Below are 24,916 nucleotides of genomic sequence, written 5' to 3'. Positions count from 1 at the left end.
GAGGCACTACTGTACACAGAAGGTTTTTATACCTTCATGCATAGAATGCATGAAGATAAAAAAATACCTTGAGCCTTTACAACCACTTTAACATTTCTTGCAAGTTAAAAAATAAAAAAATACAAAGCATGGTATGACAAATCTTGGAATATCATGCATATCTGACAAGGCAAAGGTGAGTATAACGATGAGGGAAGAGGACAGTTTGTAAACACTAGCTAAGTTGGGTGCATTGTAGTGTTTCACTGTTAGCTTCATGAAGCTGAAGCTATACTTGTTTATACTTGTGGGCAATGAAAAAATAATGTTCTGCTTGTGTTCAGCTGTGGCCTCATTTATCAGAATCTAAGAGAATAACTAGCTGAGTATATTTTAAGACAACACTCCATTCATTTTACCGGTGCAGGATAGGAGTACAAAAAGGTAAAAAAACAATTGGTTTGCAAGGATAAGGAAGATGTTCTGAGACAACAACTTCCGCAGACACTTTCCTTAATGAGGCTATCAGTAGCTTAGTAAGTTTATGGGAAGAAATGTTAGAAGAAAAAAAAAAATATATATAGTACACAAAAGTAAAATATTTTCCTATTAAGAGCTCATTCAGACCATGGTGCAGAGACGTCAGTTTTTCTGCACACATTGTGCAAAGGCACAACAAAATCAATTGCTTTCCATGTGCCCTGTTCACACCACAATACTAGTAGCACATGCAGATTTTTTTTTTCTGCGCAGGAGTCTGCAACATGTATAAAACAAGAGAAATCTGCAAGTGAAATCTGCGTGTCAGTCTCCATCAATTTTTCTGCATGTATGGTGTGAACGAGGCCTAAACATTCTCAATTCACAAAGCTAACAGACTAATAGTATTCTTTTTATCAAAAGTGACAGTTCTTTTCATTTCCAATTAGATGTAAAAATTACAGACACATGGCTGAAAACAGATAAGGGAATTATCTAAGCTTCCTGTGGAAATTGGTGTTTGTGGCATGTACCACATTAACTAAGCAGATAAACCTACTTAAAAGGGATAAATCACCTTAACCAAAGAACTGCGTATGCATGTAAGGGGTGTCTGTAGATAGAAACAAACTGGGCAGCTCTGACTAAAATGAACCTCAAAGCCTGACCTGAATATTCCCAGGATGTTGCTAAGTGAGGCTTAGTCATTACTGCTCATCTCCTCCATCACAGGAGTAAGCTCTAAGATGCTGAGATCAGAAATACTGTATCCGGGAGAGATAAAGCATGTGAGGGGTCTGAATCAGAGAAAAAGCTCATTTCTGTGATGGTGGGGGTGAGCAATAATGACTAGGGATCACTTAGCATCATCCTAGCAACATCCTGGGAGTATTCCAGCCAGGCTTCATAAGGTATATAAATGAACTATACCTATAGCAAGGACATTTAACTTAAGTCAGAGACCGTTTGTTTTTATCCACAGATGCCCCTAACTTGCATAGGCAGTTCTTTGGCGAAGGTGAACTATCCCTTTATGGTCTGTCTGCTCCACCCATGTCAGTTTGTATTTCTGAGTAGAGAAAATGAAGCGCAGTCTGCACTTAAAGGGATTGTGGTAGTTTTCAATATAGACAACTGCCACAAATCCACGCCAGGTTGTACTTGGTGTATGGAATGTAAACTGCTTGCAAAACACACAGGGTTACCAACCGTCCTCTTCCCTCCTGTACTGCGCTGAAGGGGAAAAGTGGGGAAAAATTGGCTGGGGATGAGCAGAAGGTTCATTGTACGTATAGCATCTGCTCTGTTCTCGAAGGTTGAAAGAGTGGTGCAGGTTTTTGTGCCTGTGTCACTCTTTATTTGCTCCCGTGGTGCCTACAGGCTGGCACAGGAATACAATATTTTGAGGTATCTGTGGAGCTCCATGCAAGTCCCTAGTCACATTAATGCTAATGCCATCCAGAAACCCATTGCCATTTAGTGAACACTGACCTAACACCCCCCTCCAAACTCTACCTTTTCTTTCCAGCACCTCGCCAACCTTCTCCCCAATTCTTTGCCATCAACTGACCCCATATACTCTGCTTCCTCCCTTAAAAAGTGTTACTAAACCCAGGATCCTGCATGCAGTTATTTTAGTAAATATAAAACTGCTAAATACCTTTTCCTATCAGCAGTTAGAGCAGTCTTGTGACTTCTATCAGTGTCCAGCTGAGCATTGGTTAAAGCTTGTAGGAGGAGTTTTTATTCTCCTCTGATTGTCCTATGAGGCTGCAGGACCCCTGACCCTCTGTCTGGAGTGATGACTGGCCCTGTGCTGATCACATGCACCTCCCAAAACAAAAAACAACTCTCTAGCCATACACACCAAACTGAGCATGTGCACAGTGACTGTACTATCAGCAGATGGATTGGGGACAGTAGAAGGAGAGGATCAAAGAAGACAGGATCAAACAGCCTTTTTACACAATGTGGAGGATTAACCCCTTAGGATCCAGAGTGAGTATAACAAGCATGCTTTACTGCACATACAGACTGATTTTACTGCTGTGGCTTCAGTAACACTTTAAGCCTTCCACTATCCCACCCCAACTAGGTCCTCCAGAGACCATAGGTTATATCTTTAAGCCTACACTCCTATTCTTTTAACTTTATTAAAAAATATGGACAGCACTGGCACACAAGGCGTGGTACTTTGTATGGTAAGGGTTCTCGTAGGAGCAACCATTTTGGACCAGATGATTTGAAAGAAGTCTTTCTAGAGGTCTGATCTGTAAAGCTATAATTTTGTAAATGTTCTGTTTTGGTGAGGTTCTTCATTCTATTTCACTGAATATCAGCTACATCTGGGAAACTCCCATAGGTGATAATTCATCTGCACCTTTGCTTTTGTCCATAAAGAATTAAAAAAAAATAAATAAAAATGTTAAATCTTATCTTTTCACATTTTAAAGATGAACGATTTTTCTTAAGTCATCATTATTAACCACATGCCTGCCCAGACCATGTTTTTCAGCTTTCAGCGCTGTTGCACTTTGAATGATAATTGCGCGGTCATGCAACATTGTACCCATATGACAGTTGTTTTAAAAATTTCATAAATAGAGCTTTATTTTATTTTGAATCACCACTGGGGTTTTTATTTTTTGCACTAAAAATACCAAAAAACAGCCAAAAAAAAAAAAAAAAATCAGAAAAAAAAAAGTTGTTTTGTTTTTATAAAATTTTTCAAACAGCTAATTTTTCTCCTTCACTGATGTGCGTTGAGGCTGCACTAATAGGCAGCACTGATATGCAGCAATGATGGGCACTGACTGGCGGCACTGATGATCTCAGTGCCCTGATTATCAGTGCAGATCTGCTCTGTCACATTTGCTGCTTATCGGCAGCACTTTCCCCACGCTGCAAGTAGTACTTGTACTATGTATAAGTACTATGGTACTTCTCAGGTACTTGCTACCCCCTTCAATGGACTGCAGACCTCTCCTCACCTCTATACAAGTGGTTATTATTATTATATGTAGAACTAAAATAGTATTTAACAATTTATTCTCATACATGGGGGGCTGAAGAACAAAACCTTCATGAAGGGGTCAATGAGCTCATCTACATGGAGTTTTTGTGATCCCCAAGTTTCCAATCACTACCTGTGTAAGATTAAGCAGGGTATACATGGGCAGATCCCCATATCCACACAAGCGATGTGGATGGAGGGTCTCCCCCCACTTGGTCAGAATACACAGACAAGTGCTGCAGCCATTGGCTGCAAGTACTAAATCGAATGCTGGTTTTCCAACATGACCGTTCGCACAGAGAGAGAACTTTGCCCGGTTTCTGCTGAAATAGCATATCTTCAGTCTGAGTATACACTACCTTACTGTGCTTCATGGTTTTCTCACAATCTGCATGGTGTAAGTACACTTCTCTTTTTGCCTGGGTTTCATTTTACTCTCTTTGAGCACTTGGCATTTAGCTTGGTTCTCCCATTTCTTCCAACAACTCAAAAACAAAATGTGTTAGGCTACATGTACACTAGCCTACCCAGACCGTGGCAAAAACGAGTGTCAATGCGGTACCGTGTTTTACGTTTTCCCACGGCCGGCGGTCAGAACGTTCCTTTCCTGAACATGATTCCTCTGCGTTCAGCAGAGGGAGGTTTACCTCACCTAAACGCGGCAGCTCCTAATTTCTGATAAAAGTCTATGTGTACATGGACAAGTTTGGAAGCTGCACGTGTACATGAAACCTTAGGCTTCTCTGACCATCGGCCACTGGAAAAAGCAAAACGCGGTAAAAATGCAGCAACCACAGTACTGTGTTTTTACCGTGTTTTGCGTTTTTCCATGGTCGGCGGTCAAAACGTTCCTATCCTGAATGTGATTCTTTCACATTCAGGAGAGGGAGGTATAACCTCACCTAAACGGAGCAGCTCTTAAGCTCTGCTAAAACCCTCTGTGTACATGGACACATAGGCTTTTATGGAGTTGAGTTTAGGAGCTTTGGCAAAAAAATGCCAAAAGCTCCTAAACTCAAGTTTAGCAGCTGCACGTGTACATGAAGCCTTAATGTTTGTATGACTGTGGTAAGAACTTTACTCTGTAAGCTCCTTCGGGGACAGACACTGATAACAATGGTTCAGTGTCCACTTTAAAGTGCTATGGACCAACAAGACAATGTTGTAAAAATTAATAAATGGGTAAATGCACATTTACACACCAACAAATTCAAACCAATCTCATATACAAATATTGTGAAACCCAAAGTGGAATAAGAATAAAGGAAAAGCTTACTTGATAATCCCAGGTCACTGTTCTCTGAGTCGTCTAATTCTTTGTCTAAAGATGCAACATTTATATTGCTAAAATGAAGATCTAGAGCAGAACCTGCGAAACACAATTGCATATTAAGAGACACATGAATATCAATAAATTGTATGCCAAAAATAACGACCATTAACACGCAAAAAGCGATACAGATAGGCAAACCCCTACACCCACTGAAATCAGATCCACAGGGCCTATACTTCACATGCCTCCAAGGAGCTTACAATGTTCCTACCACAGTCATGCAGTGATATACACACTCCCTATGGGAAGAGTTAATAGAAGCAAATTTAAGGAGGACCCAGAGGAAATTCCTACAAACTCCACAAAGGCAGAATCTCAGGTGAAAACTTCATCTAAGACACCAGTGCAGCAAGGCATCTGTGCTAATACTAGGAATCAACAGAATAAATGTAATGAAATATGATTCTTAGCAGATTGCCCTTTGACCTAATAAGCCAAAAAGGGTGATCAACATTGTTTTGACCAGTGTGATATTTAGGTTTCAAAAGTAGTCACATTTCACATAATATAATCCTTCGTCGATGTTAAAAAAAAAAAAAAAAAAGAAATATACACATCTCTACACCAACACATGTGCAAAATACCCAGCATAAGGGGTGTACATCCATCAGTCATTCACTGACTCATGCAAAGTGAAAAATTCTCCTATGCTGACCCACATGAGAAAGTCAGAGCAAGGCTTTAACCTGAGAAGATCAGCAGGCTCCACCATTCAGGCTACCTTCTATGCGTTTTCCTTTAACTATAAATGTTACATTTTAATATTTTAGCCGACTTTATGTAGCATGGATGACTAGTCCATTTACAACTGTCTCAGTGGAAAATATTTATTTTCTACTAGCCACGCAAAGCACAATGCAGCAAAGCAAAATACAACCATTAATCAACATGGGAAAACATAACAAACATGAATATTACACTAAAACTAGAATTTGCTTTATTTCTACATAACCAATAGTCAATAGCAGGCTGATAAACTTATAAAGACATATTTACAATATCTATTATGTAATATGTGGGAGAGGCAGAATAGTAACATGTTTGTGACAAACAAGTACATTACTTGTCTTTGTGTACAGTATATAAATCCCAAAGTACATATACAAATGCAAATCGTAACCCTGTCACATACCAGAGTCATTAATACTACAACAGATTGTCCTAAATAATTCTGCATAAGAAAAATTCTAAAATTAAATGAAAACTGACAGAATTAACTTTGGTTTGATGTGTGTACATGCTCCTGTGTATCTGCCATGAACAGCCAATTCATAACCTTACAGATGCAACTTGCAACATTTTGTACAGCTGTAAGCCCTGTGATAGAGCAGACTGGTTTTGCTACCAGCCTGATACCATCTCATCCTTTCCTACAAGTACAATTTACCCAGCTAACAGCATTGACTGAATATTCAAAGTTGGCTGCAGTCCCAAACATCAAAGTGTATCAGATAAATGTATTAAGGTGTCATTAGGTGAGCAATGAATGACAGTGTATGAATGCGTTGAAGAAATAAAGGAAGCCGAGTTGTTTTGCAGTGAAGAGTGATAGAAATGCAGACATAGTTGTGCTTACCAGCTGTGTAAGTGCTGACTCACTGCCTGCAGTTCCCTGCTCTGCTCACACACTGTACTGAAGCAGCTAATCACAGCAGCTCCCTGATCATGTGACCACAGTCACATCAGGAGGATGTCATACGCTTCCAGGCATAAAGGAGGACTTGCAGTATCACCGAGACCTGTGTGCAGCACAGGTGAGATCCTTGTGCTCTTTGCTCTGCAAAATGCCTGAAAGTGCCAGTGCTGCAAAAATGTACAGACTGTGGAGAGGTCAGCGAGGATGACCTATAACTGGTGCAAAACTGAAGCTATTGCACATAGCAACCAAATGATCTCTTTTATTTGAAAGCCACAACCTAACTGGCTGGAAAACATCTGTTTGCTGTACTGTCTTTTGATCCATATTTATTTGGATAGCACTTTGTACAAAAAAAAAAAAACTGTCAGTCTCATGCAACAAATAGATTTTCAGATTCAATGAAAAATCCTTGTCTTCTAGTTCTTTGAGTCCCTGGTCACACAGGTGCGAATTGGTGTGACCAAAGACTTAGGGGTGCATAAGTCAGAGACACATAGGTTATACTACCACAAACACTGGCAAACAAAACAGCGAGCAGCCTGGTGTAATCCCTCGCACTCCCAGCATGCCTCAGTTTTGTAACATAGCAGTGCCAAGAATAGGACTGTAAGACACAGACGACTGGGACCTGTGCTTCCTAATAAACCCCAAGAAAAGGATTTTAGGGCAAGTACAAAATACCTGTTTTCCTATTAATTTGTTGAGGGATACAGGATTTAGAGGTCTATGGGATGTCAAAAAGCAGTTAACTGAGAGGTGGGCAACACAACAGATCCTAACACGCCTAACTAAAAACAAGCTGGGAACATAGCTGCAGCTCAAAATCGAGACTGGAGGGTGGGACCGTTGGCAGTGACAGGGTTAAGCGACACTGAAGCTGGTCTGCGATACCAGGAAATGCACAGAGCGAGCCTGCATACACCTGTAAAGAGGAGCGCGCCACTGCAGCCGCCCGGCACCACCAGCCATTTAAGGTGGATATAGATCATTTTGGCATATCGATTTCCTGGTGAAAATGCATAGAAGGAGCTGTCCCTGTATGCTGTGAGGGTCCGAGCTGTGAGGTCTGGAGTGCCTTTCCTGTGTGCTGTGTGTACCAGTGGAGCCTCCTATCCCCGCCAGTACCCTGATTACCACCAGTGCCTTCCCGGATATTACATTACATGTGCATTAATATTGCGCTTCCTGTGAGTGCAAGCACACTTCAATTCCTTATCACGGAAGTCACAAGCACCAATACTTGATGTATTTCTTCTATGGACTGCTTGTATCTCAAGACATCTGATTTATCACATGATATCTTCGATTGTCATAATATTTATTGCTTTTTGCTTTAGCACAATTTGTCATTGGACATATATCACGTTTATGTGACTCAATTTATGCGTTTATCATCCATTCACTTTTATTCTCGTCACTCATTGACGACACTTTGGTCACATTATATAGCGCTCTGATTGGCACTTGATTTCATCACTTGTCACCTTATTATCTAGCTCTGCATTTTATATTATTGATTCATTAGAGGATAAAGGGGTTCATCCTTATGCCAGCTGCTGATTTGCACAGAGCGCTCGCTTGTTACATATTAGAATACATTGTACCTGTTTATCTGCGGGGTCTTCTATTCTCTACAACTGTTCAAAGTTCAGAATTTATACAGCTTGTCTGAGATTTCAGAAAGCATGGGGCGGAGAGCTAAAAATTACATTCTGCAGAGCTCAGTGAGAAGAGTTCTGAAGCGGATTGGGGGGGGGGGCACCCCCCCCCTTTCACACAGAAACAGAGCTGAGGCTGTCAATCACAAGCAGTGTGCTGGAGGTCTCTCCCCATAACCATTTTTCTCTTGATGTCAGGAATACTTTTCAGAAGTGACTCATGCAGAGAGCAGAGGAAAGAGGTAGCAGACAGAAATGACACTTGGTGTTCTTAACTGAGACAAGTACATACTATAGAGCAGGCCAGGTGACTGGTAGATCGCGATTCCAGAGCATCAAACAGAGTGCAATGCAGAACGACTACTTGTAAAGTTGGAGCTGTATTAGGGGGCAAGAGCATAAGCCGATACCTCCTCGGTAATGCTGACCAAAACAGTGACAAGAGGCCTCTCTTGGGTGCTTAGAAGCCAGACAGAAAGACAGTATGACATCCTGATGAAAGGAAGAGACCACTTTGGGCAAAAAAGAAACACACCCCAAGATAGGCTCCTTACAAACGTAAAGCTACCAACTCCATTCTCAGACAGCGGAAGCGACAGCAACAAGGAAAGGTAAAGGGAGGGAAAGATCTTAGCTATGGGAAAATCCTGGATACGCTTGAATTGACGCATTTGAAGGGCTAACAATACCAGAGGCCAAAAGGACCTTGAAAGAGGCTAGTCAAATGGTGATATTTGTACCTTTAGGTCACTCAAGGCCAGAAGCTGATCCAGACCCAAATGTAGGATTAGTCCCATGGAGTAAAGGATGAAACTTTCTCTCATGTAAGTATTCCAGGTGCAATGGTAAATTTTTCAAGAAGTGTTAGGATAACCTAATCCAATAAGCCACTGTTTCTCAGGACCTAGGCTTCAATAGCCAAGCCATCAAAGCCAGCCTTTGAAAAGCAGGATGGTAGTCTGAACCTTAAGAAAGAAGATCTTTGCGATCTGGAAGAGGCAAACTGGAGTCTACCAGAAGCCAGCTTATGTCTGAGTACTAAAACACTCCTGGGCCAGTTTGGTACTATAGGAATCATTGACATTCCCCCGATTCAGTCCTGCAGCGCAGTCGTGGAAGGGGCCCTAATGGAGAAAACGCAAAGATCAGATTAATTTGATCCCACGGGGTCACCAGGGTGTATACTGTGAAAGCCTGAGGATGTCTAGAACTGGCAATGAACCTGGACTCTTGAGTTGCATGCCTCAAAATGAGGCTAACAGTCCCCGTACTCTCATGCAAAAACACAATGAGGGACGTCATTTGGACAAGAGCATCAGTGCTCAAGAGAGGGACCTGATCATTTCTGAGGAAAGAAGGACCCATGCCTGGTTCCTTTTCAGGACCAATCCCATATATTCTAGACTGAGTCATATTCAACAAAGAATTCTGAAGATTAAGCATCCACCTGAAGTTCTGAAGTGTTAGCACAGTCTGCTGCATGCTGGCATTCAAAGTCCAGACAGAGCGATCCATCAATAGCAGGTTGTCCAGGTAACCCATAATGTGGACACCCCAAGAGCAAAAAAAAAAAGAAGCCAAAACAGGGTGAATACTTTGGTGAAGACCCAAAACTGAAAGTGACAGTCGTACAACTCAAAAAATGCAAAAATAAATACACCTCATAAACGCAAAGATGGCTGCCGCTGACATGAGCGTGGGGCGGTGACTCATTTCGGAGCACGCGCAATCTTGAAGAAGGAGTTGTGCGCGTGCTCTGAAACGAGTCACCGCCCCATACTCATGTCACCTCCGATTTGCGTTCCACCTGGACAGCGTGCATTCCAGCAGTCCCGGAAGAGCGGTGGCCATCTTTATACCTCATCCTGAGCTCCCTGTGCAGCAGGCACAGCAGGATGCCAGACAGTGGATAGAGCTCCGCACTCTGACGGATTATTGAGAGCCAGTTTAATCTTTCACCTTGTAAGTTTTTTTAACCGCTCTTATTAACGCATTTTGGCATTACTGCATTTAGAAGCGCCTTCTTGTTTCATCCATAAAACCCTTGAAAACTCTCACCTGTAGGAACAGGAACAATGACCCATGAGGTGAGCAATTACTGAAGTGCAGCATTTCCAACTTTTGTGGGAGTGAGGGCACATGGAAAGGCATGAAGCAGTATGGAGGGAGGGATTGATGCTTCAGCCTTTACCCCCTACAGACAAAATCCTTAACCCAGAGATCCTGAATGTCTCAAACCCAGCTATCGGAGAAAGTTGACAGATGCCCCTCCACTAAAAAATTGGAGTCATCCCATCACTGAGCAGGGGGCACAGTGCTTTCCAGCTAGGGAGGCTAGGGCTTGCAGCAAAAGTGGGGATGCCAGGCTTTGACTTAGAGGACAAAGCCTTGGAGGCTCAAAATAAAACTTAATTTTCTTGCGTTTACCAAATAGACAGTGCCCTGCAAAAGGCATATGTTCTAAGCACTTTTTACATGCCGGTTCAGCAGAACAGTACTTGAGCAAGAGAATTTGATGCATTTGAAGGGAAAAGGCCTAACCTGGAAGTCTACTGGAAGGTCCCCTGCTGATGCTCCTGGCTCATCCCCTCTGCCAAGTCCCCCCCATCAAGTTACATGCTAAGGAAGCTACTCTTGCGGGCTTGCTCCTGTGCCCTGCTGCCTGTGTCTACAGACAAAGACAGCGGGGCTTTGTCCTGCTTGCCATTCCCTTGTCATAGGATTTGATTGACAGCAGAAGGAGCCAATAGCTCCCGCTGCTCTCAATCTGCCCTGTGAGGAGGGAGAGTGGAGAAAGCAGCTGCTCTTGTGCACAGAGCTGGATTGGGCTCAGGTATATATGGGGCTGGGGGGAGGGCCCTGAGAATCCAGAGAATGCATTATGGTAAAAACCTTAAGGATTTAGAACCACTTTAAGTCCTTTTCTCACAGCAGCCTGGTTCCCCCTTCTAGCAGTGAGTTTGCAGCCCAATAGCTTTCAAATCTATAATGTAAGTACATAGCAGGTGTTCTGGTGGGGGGCAAAATGAGCTGAGCAGACAGAGAGCAATTTGAACAACTTTAGTGCTTCTGCTTTAAGGATAAATTGCTGCACAGTGTATGCGGCTATAGAGGTCAGCAAGGGTTTGTTTTAACCACCTCACGCCCATCCTATAGTCCAATGACGGGTGCAAGGTGGCTCTCTGGTTCTGGGAGGACGTCATATGACGTCCTCCCACTCTTACCGGGCATGCGCGGCCGCGGGAGTGCGCCTATCGCTGTTGATCTGTGTTCCTGGGACACAGATCATCATCGATTGTGGCAAGGAGCGGGTTGGCTGCGGTTTTTTTTATGCGACAGGCTGTGATCAATCACATTTGGGGGGTATTTGTACTGTCCTGGCTTGTTAGTGTCTCAAGAAATGAGGACATCGGTATGTGATCAATTTTCAATGATTGGTACCATAGCTTGTAGACTCTATAACTTTCACAAAGACCAAATAATATACACAGATTTAAGTTATTTTTACCAAAGAAGTGTAGCAGTATAAAATTTGGCCAAAATTTATGAAGAAAAATTACTTATTTGCAAAATTTTACAACAGAAACAAAGAAATATGTGTTTTTTTCATATTCTTTGGTCGTTTTTTCATTTATAGCGCATAAAATAAAAAACCCAGTGCTGATTAAATACCACCAAAAGAAAGCTCTATTTGTGTGAAAAAAAGGACAAAAATTTCATATGGGTACATTGTGGCATGACTGAGTAATTATCAGTCAAAGTGCGACAGCGCTGAAAGCTGAAAATTGGCCTGGGCAGGAAGGGGGTAGAAGTGCCCGGTAGGCTAGTGGTTAAAGTTCATTTACTTTGTTAAGAACATGGAAATACTTAATTGTCCTGACCCAAATTCATTCAACACTCAAACCAAGTGTCAAGCTTAGAGAAAGTTAACATAGCTAAATGTGGCAAATATAGGTCTTGCATAAGACTGCAAAATTGTAAAAAATTCAGACTGAATTGCTAAATCCCTACATCAACACAGTAATTAATGCTGCTCTCTAAAGCAATCCTAAACACCTATGCATTACACTTCAGCACCTTCTAACAGAAATGCCATTTTTCTCTCTGCACAACTGTAGGATAGTAAAGATAGGCTGCCGATCAGTCTTGAAGACAGTCATTGCAGTTGTAGGGTTAAGATGAGTGGACAATGTTTCTGCAAAACAGCATTAAGAAACATACTTCCATGCTATGTGTCTCCTAGATTGTAAGTTCGAAAGAGCAGCTCCCTTGAACTCCTCGTGTTTTGTTTTGTTACTGTATTGTCTCATGTTCTGTCCCCCACTATAATGTACAGCGCTGAGCAAACCTTTTAGCGCTATATAAATACTGTATAATAATAATAATGTGGTCAGCAGCTCTCACAGTTTACATCACATGACTGTACATATGCACGGATGTAGGAGCAGGGAAAGGGGGCAACATTAACAGCTAATGGAGTGGCCAAAGGGCAGTAGGCAAATTCCCAACTGCTTAAGAAATAAAAAAAAAAGTTATTAGTACATAGCAGAGCTGGAATAGCAGTAGGAAAGAATAGTTTAGGAGGATGACTGCATAAAGTGGAAAGCTCACAAACAGCACACTACAAAAGCACAACATTTTTCACCATTGAAAAATAGAAAGGGCAATACTACTACTAATACTACTATTATCATAAGTGTTCACTACTGTTATCATAACAGTAACAATCACCAACCTCCTACATCTGCCAAGGCTGCATGCATATATAAAAGGGAAGGGCTTACTGTACATGAAGCAGAACTGTAAAAATATACAAAAAGCTGAACAATGCTATTCCAATATCTTCATAAATGAACAGTGGTAGTATCCACCCTTACGGTTTATAAATCATATCTGCTACAAAACCACAGAATAATCTGGAAACTTACCTATTACAGATTCAACAGTATTACTAGAAGGGTAGAAAGGGAGTGCTTTGGCATTAACACTTGATGAGAGAGCAGTAGGAGATGAACTGTCTGAGCCAATACTGGATGCCAGGCTAGATGTGATACTGGACGTTATACTGGAAGCCAATGGGTTCACCACTGAGAAAACACTGAGATGGCTCTGTTCAACAGACACGGAATTAAAAACTCAAGTTATATACACTTAAACACACAAAACTACTAAAGATTATAATTTTATTAAATATGGACATTGTATCTGAGCATGTGCAAATCACCAGGATGCAATGACAGCGTTTGGCATGCACCAATGAAAAGTCTACAGATGCTTTGAGACACTCTGGTCCACCTACTAAGCGTTAAATCGATTTATAAAACATTCCTTGGACAAAATGTCACACACGCATACGTGCAGGTTGGACCAATTTTCCCCGTGTTTTTTGTAATAGATTAATTCCTATGATTGTCAGCTCCATCTAGTAATCAGAATATAATTCAGAATATAATATATAAACAGAAGAAATGCAGCGCTCTTGAAAAAATGATATTAGAAATAATAATAATAATAATAAACACAGTCCAATAAAAAACAGTGTTCCTTGTTTCCCAGTGAAAATGGTAGAATTTTGCACTAACCAGAACGCGCAAAGGTAATGCGCATATGTGTGTGTATCCTGAAGATCCTTTATCCACTTAAGGCTGGTCAGGTATATGGCTTGGAAGAATGGAGATCCTACGCCCTCATGTGGTGGAAAGTGATCCAGCAAGTCAGAGCAATGACTATCTAGATGAGCCTCCAAAAGGAACTGGCACAGGAATCCCAAGGGCTACAAGGATGGAAAAGCTCCTCACAGGAGACACAGGGGAGCACTCATAGTGTAGTAATTAAAACTTTATTTGAAAGCAGCATAGGTGCAGAATACAGAAGAACAGCCAAGTATGAGCAAACACACTGACCCTGTTGGATGTCAAAATGGCCGCCGGGCCTCCTCGTGGCACCGGCGGCTTGATGTCAACGGCGTCCTAGGGTCCCACCTGACGCGTTTCGTGCGCACGCACTTCCTCAGAGGGCGTAGGATCTCCATTCTTCCAAGCCATATACCTGACCAGCCTTAAGTGGATAAAGGATCTTCAGGATACACACACATATGCGCATTACCTTTGCGCGTTCTGGTTAGTGCAAAATTCTACCATTTTCACTGGGAAACAAGGAACACTGTTTTTTATTGGACTGTGTTTATTATTATTATTATTTCTAATATAATTTTTTCAAGAGCGCTGCATTTCTTCTGTTTATGTATTTTGGGACTTTTATGTGTTTTCCTATATGTTCAGCTGCTTGCATTTTATATGAGCGCTTACTATATACCACCATTATTTCCAGAATATAATATATGTTCTCACAGAGATAGCTCAGGAAAGTATACCACATTTAATGGAGCTGACAATCATAGGAATTGATTCATTACAGAAAATATGGGCAATATATATATATATATATATACACACATATATACACACATATATATATACACACATATATATATATATACACACACATATATATATATATATACACACACACATATATATATATATATACACACACATATATATATATACACACACACATATATATATATACACACACACACATATATATATACACACACACATATATATATACACACACATATATATATACACACACATATATATATACACACACATATATATATATATATATATATATACACACACACATATATATATATATACACACACACACACACACATATATATACATATACACATACATACACATATATATACATATACACATACATACATACATATATACATATACACATACATACATACATCTATATATACACACACATACATACACACCTCTAAATCATTGGATTCAGGTGTTCCAATCATCTCCATGGCCACAGGTATATAAAATCAAGTACCTGGGCATACAGACTACTTCTGTATCAGTGAATTCTAGCGTGGTACCGTGATAGGTTGCCACCTGTGCAATAAGTCCATCCGTAAAATTTTCTTGCTACTAAACATTCCATGGTCAACTTTTAGTGGTATTATAACAAAGTGGAAGCAACATGGAACAACAGCAACTTGGCCACGAAACGGTAGACCACGTAAAATGACAGGGCATGCTGACACAGCGTGTAGAAGTCACCAACTGTCTGCAGAGTCAATAGCTAAAGACCTCCAAACTTCTTGTGGCCTTCAGATTAGAACAACAAGAGTGCGTAGAGAACTTCATGGAATGGGTTTCCATGGCCGTGCACCTGCATCCAAGCCTCACATCACCAAATGCAATGCAATGCAAAGCGTCTGATGCAGTGGTGTAAAGCACGTCACCACTAGACTCTAGAGCAGTGGAGACATGTTCTCTGGAGTGACCAATCATGCTTCTCTGTCTGGCAATCCAATGGATGTGTCTGGGTTTTGACAGTTGCCAGAAGAAAGGTACTTGCCTGATTGCATTGTGCCAAGTGTAAAAAGTTTTGAGGAGTGGGGATTATGGTGCAGGGTGTTTTTTAGGGGTTGGGCTTGGCCCCTTCGTTCCAATGAAGGGAACTTCTAAGGCGTCAGCATAGCAAGACATTTTTGACAATTCCATGCTCCCAAATTTGTGGGAACAGTTAATGGAAGGCCCCTTCCTGTTCAAAAATGATTGCGCACCAGTGCACAAAGCAAGGTCCATAAAGACATGGAAGAGCAAGTTTGGGGTGGAGAAACTTGACTGGCCTGCACAAAGTCCTGACCTCAACCCAATAGAAGACGTTTGGAATTAATTAAAAGTGGAGACTGCAAGCCAGGCCTTTTCGCCTGACATCAGTGCCTGACCTCACAAATGCACTTGTGGAAGAATGGTCAAACATTCCCATAGATACACTCCTAAACCTTGTGGACAGACTTTCCAGAAGAGTTAAAGTGGTTATTGCTGCAAAGGGTGGGCCAACTCAATATTGAACCCTGCAGACTAAGATTGGGATGCCATTAAAGTTCATGTGCATGTAAAGGCAGTTGTCCCAATACTTTTGGCAATATAGTGTATATGTATATGCACCGACCCCACTCTGTCATTTTATGTGGTCGACCATTTCGTGGCTGAGTTGTTGTTGTTCCCAGTTGCTTCCACTTTGTTATAATACCACTAACCGTTGACTGGAATATTTAGTAGCAAGGAAATTTCACAGATGGACTTATTGCACAGGTGGCAACCTATCATGGTACTATGCTTGAATTCACTGAAGCAGAAGCAGTCTGCATGCCTAGGTACTTGGTCCTATTTACTCAATGCAACGTATAGTATTCAAGTGAAAGACATAACACCAACATACCAGAAAAAAAAATGTTAAATATTCAAAAACAGAATCACTGAGTTGGAAAAAGGATCACCCACTTGTGTCAGTATTTTAGTGAACCACCTTTGCTTTAATTCCAGCCTTTAGTCTGTTGGGATATGTCTCTGCTATCGTTGCACATTTAGACTTTGCAATATGTGCCTACTCTTCTTTGCACAACTGCTCAAGTTCAGTTAAATTTGATGGTGACTGTTTGTGGATTGCAGTCTTCAAGTCATTTCCCTGATTTTCAATGAGGTTTAAGTCTGAACTCTGAGTAGGCCATGCAAGGACATTTACATTTTTCTCCTCCAACCATTGTGTGGTCATTTTTGCTGTGTGCTTTGAGTCATTGTCATGTTGGAAAGTAAACCTTCTGAACATTGAAAACTCTGACAGAAACCAGCAGTTTTCCTCAAGAATCCGATGGTATTTTTTCCCTATCCACTTTTCCTTCTAACCTGACAAATGCTCCAGTCCCTGCTGCAGAGAAACATTCCCATTACAGGATATTACCACCTCCATGTTCTATTGTAGGAATGGTGTCATTTGGGTGGTGAGCTGTATTGGATTTCCCCCAGACATATCGTTTAGTGGTGAGGCCAAATAATTTGATTTTAGTCTCATCTGACCATAATACCTTTTTCTATGTGGCCTCAGAATCTTCAAAAGGTGCGTTCTGCCAAAGCTCAGTCATGACTGCATGTGGCCTTTCTTGAGAAGTGGCCTTTTTCTTGCAACCCTCCCATACAAGCCACATTTGTGGAGAATTTGTGATATTGTCGTCACATGCACACAATGACTACTCTTTGTCAAATTCCTGCAACTGCTTCAGAGTTGCTCTTGGCCTCTTGGCAGCCTCTCTGACCAGTTTCCTCCTGGCTCTTTCATCCAGTTTGGAGTGACGCCCTGATCCAGAGAGGGTTTGTGTTGTACCAAACACCCTCCATTTCTTAATAGTATACTTCACTGTGCTTCTAGGCATTAATAAAGCCTTTGAAATTTTTTTTGTATCCATCTCCTGCCTTGTGCCTCTCCAAAACGTTATCCCAGGGGGCATTTACAGTGCCTTGCCACCCATAGTTGATTGTTTGCTTCAGTTACACCACCATGGACTGAAATGCTCCAGGAAAGCTCTTTTCATGCTGAGCTAATCAAAATAACCATAGCTGATCACTGTTGAAGGTCAAATGGCTTTGTGTGCCATTGAGAAGGTGATTAGCTACACCTGATTGCGTTTACAAGTCATTTTTAGGAGGGGCGTGATCCTTTTTCCAACTCGAGGATTCTGTTTTTGACTCTTTTTTTCCCTGACATGTTGGTGTTATACATTTCACTTGAATGTTATAAATACAGCTGGATAAAACAAAAACTGTGTGTCTTCATTCCAGGCTGCAAAGCAACAAAATGTGATTATTTTAAAAATGGGGGGGGGGGGGTGATTCTTTTCTATACCCACTGTATACATAAGAAACATGATCATCACAGTATCCCTTTAACAATATCTAGGTTATTACCTTTATAAAAATATTACCTGTTTGCTTTCTTGATCATTCACTTTGTGATTGCTATCCAAAGATAGGCACTTGTGTTTTGCCTAGGAAACAAAGGAAACGTTCGGTGATGCAGGTTTAAAATACAAATACACTTTTTGTTATGCAATTAGGTTAAAATAGGAAATCATTTCTTGGTAATATAAATGCATCGATATATCTTCAATAAAACACAAATACAGAAGAAGTAACGCGTGACTATACACTTGTTTTTGGGAACTATAAACTATCTTTTTAGTACAAGTTCTGCATTAAGGGCTTGCACAAATTTCTGACAGTGAAACATTTTTGACAAGCTGCCAAGAAAAACATAATAAAAAGTTATTTTAGAAATGCAAGCAATGCCACTACCAACTTCTAGAATAAACTGTTAGCTTTATAACTATATACAGTTGTGTTCAAAATAATAGCAGTCAGACATCACTAACCTGATCAATCACTGTTTTTGGTAGAAATGAGATTTCTACATGGCAAATAATTTACTAGCAGGTGTAGTAGAGTAATAGAAATCCAACAGACCCAACAGTCATGACATGCATGCTGCTGATTCTGTGTAATTGATTCACTAATTGAAAGGGGCATGTTCAAAATAATAGCAGTGTGGAGTTCTATTAGTGAGGTCATTCATTCTTTGAAAAACAGGTGGCAATTATTTCCCTTATTTAAGGAAGGAAGGCAGCAAATGTTGTACATGCTGGTTACAGTGCATTACTCTCTGAAATTCTGAGGAAAATGGGTCGTTCCAGACATTGTTCAGAAGAACAGCATACCTTGATTAAAAAGTTGATTGGAGAGGGGAAAACATATAAAGAAGTGCAGAAAATGATAGGCTGCTCAGCTAAAATGATCGCAAATGCTTTAAAAATAGCAACCAAAACCTGAAAGACGTGGAAGAAAGCAAAAAACTACCATTCAAATGGATAGAAGAATAGTCAAAATGGCAAAGACTCAGCCAACAATCAGCTCTAGGAAGATGAAAGAAGGTCTAAAGTTACCTGTGAGTACTGTTACAATTAGAAGACGCCTATGTGAAGCCAAGCTATCTGCAAGAAACCCCCGCAAAGTCCCACTGTTGAAAAATACACGTGCTGAAGAGGTTACAATTTGCCAAAGAGCACATTGACTGGCCTAAAGAGAAATGGCGCAACATTTTGTGGACTGATGAAAGTAAGATTGTTCTTTTTGGGTCTAGTGGCCGAAGACAGTTTGTCAGACGAGCCCCAAACACTGAATTCAAGCCACAGTACACTGTGAAGACAGTGAAGCATGGTTGCGCAAGCATCATGATATGGGGATGTTTCTCATACTACAGTGTTGGGCCTATTTATCGCATACCAGGGATCATGGATCAGTTTGAATACATCAGAATACTTGAAGAGGTCATGCTGAAGAGGAAATGCCCTTGAAATGGGTGTTCCAACAAGACAATGACCCCAAACACTCCAGTAAACGTGCAACATCTTGGTTCCAGACCAACAAAATTGACCTTATGGAGTGGTCAGCCCAATCTCCGGATCTTAATCCAATAGAAAACTTGTGGGGTGACATCAAAAATGCAAACCCAAGAAATAGAGAAGAACTGTGGAATGTAGTCCAATCATCCTGGGCTGGAATACCTGTTCACAGGAGCCAGAAGTTGGTTGACTCCATGCAACACAGATGTACAGCAGTTCTCAGAAACAGTGCTTATACAACGAAATATTAATTAAGTAATTCAAAGGAAAGCAAAATGTTCCAACATTTTTCAGTTTATATAGTGAATGTTTGAGTTTGTAAAGAAGAATACAAACACTGCTATTTTTTTGAACAATCTAATATTCACTTTCCTTCATTTTTTTTTAGAGGAACAACACAAATTTGATATATTTTTCTTCATGTCTTGATTTGGAATAGAATGTGTAGTGATCCCAATGCATTTGTGTGTATGGAAATACAAGCTATTAGAAGGATTTTGAGCTTTATTCACTTTTTTCAACACACTGCTATTATTTTGAACACAACTGTATAAGGCTATGATGCCAAACACCAGGCTGTCCTGCTCATACTCAAGCCGTTTTGTTTTTTTAGCCTGCTAGGTGAACGAAAAAAATAAACAAATTCCTCCATCCACACATGAGGCCCCACTGACCAGACATTGTATTCTGACAGTAGGCACAGCAGACAGCAGCTGATCACCTTCTTTCAAGCACGGAAGGCCACACATTGATAAAAATTTGCTTGGTCCTTGCCAATGGCTAAAGTTGACCATGCAAGGATGAAAATTCACCAGGTCCCTGCTGAACTAGGCCAACTGTGATCAGTGTATGGCCAGCTTTAGTCACTGACGTGAAACAATTATGCAGTCAATATTGACCTTTATATGTGTTCCTGGTCAAAAACCTAAAAACAGAACTAAAGTCTTAGCGGGTAGTGGTTTATGGCAGAAGAAACTCTGAATGGCTGAAGACTCCAGACCTGTAAGAAGACTGGGAAATTATGTCAGCAACAATGCCAGAAGGACAAGGAGAAGAGCAGATGTCTTGGGGCCCTTTCACACCCAACGCAGTAAGATGCAGTTAGCTACATTTTGGACTGCACTCCAACTGCATAGACAGTCATAATCAATGTAATCCTATAGGCATAGTTTACATCATAGCAGTGCAGTGGTGCGCAGTTAAAAAAAAAATATATATATATATAAAAAAATATATTAAATATTATATATATTAAAAAAAAAAAAAAAGAAGTAGAAGAGTGTGCTGCATTTTACTGCACTGCAAATGCAGGTAAACGCACTTCAAATGCTGTTCCCCTTTAAAGTATGTGTGTGTATATATATATATATATATATATATATATATATATATATATATTACACACACACTTGTGCTCAAATGTTTACATACCCTGGCTGAAATTGTGACATTTTGGTATTGATATTGAAAATATGACTGATCATGCCAAAAAATGCTCTTTTATTGAAGGATGATGATCATATGAAGCCATTTAATATCAAATTGTTGTTTGGCTCCTTTTTAAATCATAATAACAGAAATCACCCAAATGGCCATGATCAAGCCTTTACTGCATCAATGACACAAAAAGGCCTGGTTAGGCATTTCAAGGTGTTGTCAGGCATATGGTAACAGGGCTTTTTTTGCAGCATTAGTGCAGTAAAAGCTTCTTTCTGGCACCAAACAGCTAATGTTTGTTCAAGTATCACCGTATTGTACTCCTTAAAAAAAACCACACCATCTTTTTTCCAGAGCAGTATGTATTTCTTTTGAGGGTTGCCTGTGGGTTTTTCTTTAAATCCCAGACAATTCTCCTGTCAGTTATGGATGCAACCTTTCTTGGTCTACCTGATCTTGGCATGGTATCAAGAGATCCCCGAACCTTCCACTTCTTAATAGGTGATCTAACAGTACTGTTTGGCATATTCAAAGCTTTGGACATCTTTTTGTCCTTTTCCATCTTTATAAAGTTCCATTACCTTGCTACGCAGGACTTCTGACAGTTCATTTCTGATCCCCATGGGTCAGTATCTAGCCTAGTCAGTGCTTCCACGTAAGGAGCAAAACAACTATTTGATAATAAGTGGCTTCATATGATCATCATCCTTCAATAAAAGAGCATTTTTTGGCATGATCAGTCACACACACACACATATATTTTTTTTACTGAATATTATGACGCGTCCCTCCCCTTCTTGTATCTGTGTATGTGGTGTGTGTGGAGAGCCAGTGTACAGCCATAATGGCAAAAAGGTCACCCATAAATGCAGAGGACTTAATCACAAAGGTCTTGGAGTATCCTGAGCACCATGACCCCAGACATAAGCACTATAAGGACAACAGAAGAAAAAAAAGACAGATCTGGAAGAATAATTACAGCAAAAATTTACCCAAATTATGAAGAAATGGACATAGAAAGAAAGGAGAACACTGGTAAGTTGATCACTGCATGTGTTTATCAGGATGCCCATATCAACCAAAAAGTCTTCCAGAACCCAGTGCAGTGATCGCATGGACCCCCAGTGATCACATGGATCCATCTTCTTCCTGTACTAATGATGGGACATGCTTCTCTCCACAAACTACGAAGACATAGGGACCTCAAAGGAAATAGAAGAAAGCCAAGCCCAAAATGCATAGAAAAATGCGCTGCAGCTGCATGATAAATGCAGTGCTAAACACATGCAAAACGCGCGCCAAATGCAATTCAAATGCATGTAAACATGCAGTCAAAAATGTGTAGTTATGTGCAGTTTCTGGTGTGAATGGGCCCTTACAGCTGAATAGTTGGGGGGGGCCCCCAAGCGTAGCGCATACGTTTACATTATGTAAACAGCTCTGGGAACCCAAAAGATCAACCTCTGCTCTAGGTAAAGAAAAAAAAAAAAAAAAGGCTGGGGATCAGCAAGTAAACTACAGACCTAAAACAAACACAACCCCCACCCAAAATTAGCAATTTCTGTGTTTCAATGACTATCACCAGTTTTTCACCTGAAATTTTAGGCAAATACAATCAGCAGAGATTAAAAAAGTGCTCCGTTTGTAGTCGCAGGACAGGAATGTTGTACAATATGAAGGTAACAGTAGGAAAGGGATAGAACCTCTAAGGTTGTTTTCTTGTTGGGGATATGCACTCCTCATATCCTGTCCCGTAGACACCACGTGCTCTATCCCTTTACCACTCCTCTAAAAAGTATTTTTTTTGCCAGTCATTAGAACGATTTCGCTTCACTTTCCCCTGTAGTCATGCTTTTCCTTTGCAGGAACACTTTCAATACATAATCACTACACTGACAGTGATAGTGAATCAGAATTCCATCTAAATATTCTTGACAAAGTAGGTTTAGAAAGCTATATTTCATATTGTTCTTTGTCTCCTTGCTGAGGTCTACATAGGAGGCGGCAAGATGAAATCTACCCAATTGAGACACAATAAATACCTGACAGAGGGTCTATCACAACCCTGCTCCATTTATGATTGCAAAAACTTAGATTTAAAGCAGAGCTCCAGTTAAAATAAAAAAAAAAATAAAAGTCAGCATCTTTGAAGGAAGGATGGGGTTGGTGGAAGGATGGGATGGATGGAACAAATCGATGCAAAGGAAGGGGTGGGTGGAAGGAAGGGGTTGGTGTAAGGAAGTAAAGGGTTGGTGGAAGCAAGGGAGGGTGGGTAGAAGGAAGGAAGGAGTGGAAGGGAGGGTGGGTAGAAAGGGTTGGTGGAAGGAAGGAAGGAAGGGGTGGAAGGAAGGAAGGGGTTGGTGGAAGAAAGGAAGGAAGGAAGGGGTTGGTGGAAGGAAGGAAGGGGTTGGTGGAAGGAAGGAAGGGGTTGGTGGAAGGAAGGAATGGAAGACAGGAAGGAAGGGGTGGAAGAGAGGGAGGGGTGGGTGGAAGGAAGGAAGGAATGAATGAAGGGAAGGGTGGCTGGAAGGAACAAAGGGAGAGGTGGAAGGAAGACCAGAGACTGCGGACATAGTACAGGAGATGACCAGAGAGTGCAGACCTTTGGGGAGGGGAACCAGAATTTGACAAGTACCCGCTCCCACGGAGTTGTCCTCCCCGCCCCCCTCCCCGTAGTCTTATGGGACACGTGACAGGTCCCACAAGACTACAGGGTCATAAACAAAGAGCAGCACTTCTCGTGCATGCGCAGAGGGCACCCGGCTGTGAAATCGTAAGCTCTCACAGCCGGGTGTCCACACTGAAGATGCCAGCGCCAGGGAGAGAAGATGGCCGATGGAAGCAGGACACCACTGGACTGAGGAACAGGTAGGACGAAGGAGCAGAGTTCATTTCAAGTGTGCTATTTGCATTTGGAACTTTGGTCAACTCTCAAGATGAGATCCAAAGAGCTGTTACTATCAGTGAAGCAAGCCATCATTAGGCTGAAAAAACAAAACAAACCCATCAGAGAGATAGCAAACACATTAGGCGTGGCCAAAACAACTGTTTGGAATTCTTAAAAAGAAGGAACACACCGGTGAGCTCAGCAACACCAAAAGACCACGGAAAGACCACAGAAAACAACTGTGGTGGATCACCAAAGAATTCTTTCCCTGGTGAAGAAAACACCCTTCACAACAGTTGGCCAGATCAAGAACACTCTCCAGGGAGGTAGCTGTATGTGTGTCAAAGTCAACAATCAAGAGAAGACTTCACCAGAGTGAATACAGAGGGTTCACCACAAGATGTAAACCATTGGTGAGCCTCAAAAACAGGAAGGCCAGATTAGAGTTTGCCAAACGACATCTAAAAAAGCCTTCACAGTTCTGGAACAACATCCTATGGACAGATGAGACCAAGATCAACTTGTACCAGAGTGATGGGAAGAGAAGAGTATGGAGAAGGAAAGGAACTGCTCATGATCCTAAGCATACCACCTCATCAGTGAAGCATGGTGGTGGTAGTGTCATGGCGTGGGCATGTATGGCTACCAATGGAACTGGTTCTCTTATATTTATTGATGATGTGACTGCTGACAAAAGCAGCAGGATGAATTCTGAAGTGTTTCAGGCAATATTATCTGCTCATATTCAGCCAAATGCTTCACAACTCATTGGACGCCGCTTCACAGTGCAGATGGACAATGACCCAAAGCATACTGCAAAAGCAACCAAAGAGTTTTATAAAGGGAAAGAAGTGGAATGTTATGCAATGGCCAAGTCAATCACCTGACCTGAATCCGATTGAGCATGCATTTCACTTGCTGAAGACAAAACTGAAGGGAAAATACCCCAAGAACAAGCAGGAACTCAAGACAGTTGCAGTAGAAGCCTGGCAGAGCATCACCAGGGATGAAACCCAGCATCTGGTGATGTCTATGCGTTCCAGACTTCAGGCTGTAATTGACTGCAAAGGATTTGCAACCAAGTATTAAAAAGTGAAAGTTTGATTTATGATTATTATTCTGTCCCATTACTTGGTCCCTTAACAAGTGGGAGGCAC

At 41.2% G+C, this 24,916-nt stretch overlaps 1 protein-coding gene across 1 annotated transcript in view; it reads right to left on the bottom strand.

Moving 5' to 3' along the window:
* Positions 1–24,916, bottom strand: part of UNKL (unk like zinc finger) — a 107,809-nt gene that overhangs the window by 15,419 nt on the left and 67,474 nt on the right. Inside the window, exons 9-11 of the mRNA XM_089682082.1 lie at positions 17,963–18,025; positions 13,031–13,211; positions 4,749–4,841 (exon numbers count right to left, since the gene is read on the bottom strand). Coding sequence (XP_089538208.1) covers positions 4,749–4,841; positions 13,031–13,211; positions 17,963–18,025 — 337 coding nt within the window. The remainder of the gene's footprint in view (positions 1–4,748; positions 4,842–13,030; positions 13,212–17,962; positions 18,026–24,916) is intronic.

This window comes from Staurois parvus, unplaced genomic scaffold, assembly GCF_062004578.1.
Source record: "Staurois parvus isolate SC_StPar_1 unplaced genomic scaffold, SC_StPar_1.0 ptg000018l, whole genome shotgun sequence".
NCBI lineage: Eukaryota > Metazoa > Chordata > Amphibia > Anura > Ranidae > Staurois > Staurois parvus.
This window is presented reverse-complemented; position numbering and strand designations above follow the sequence as displayed.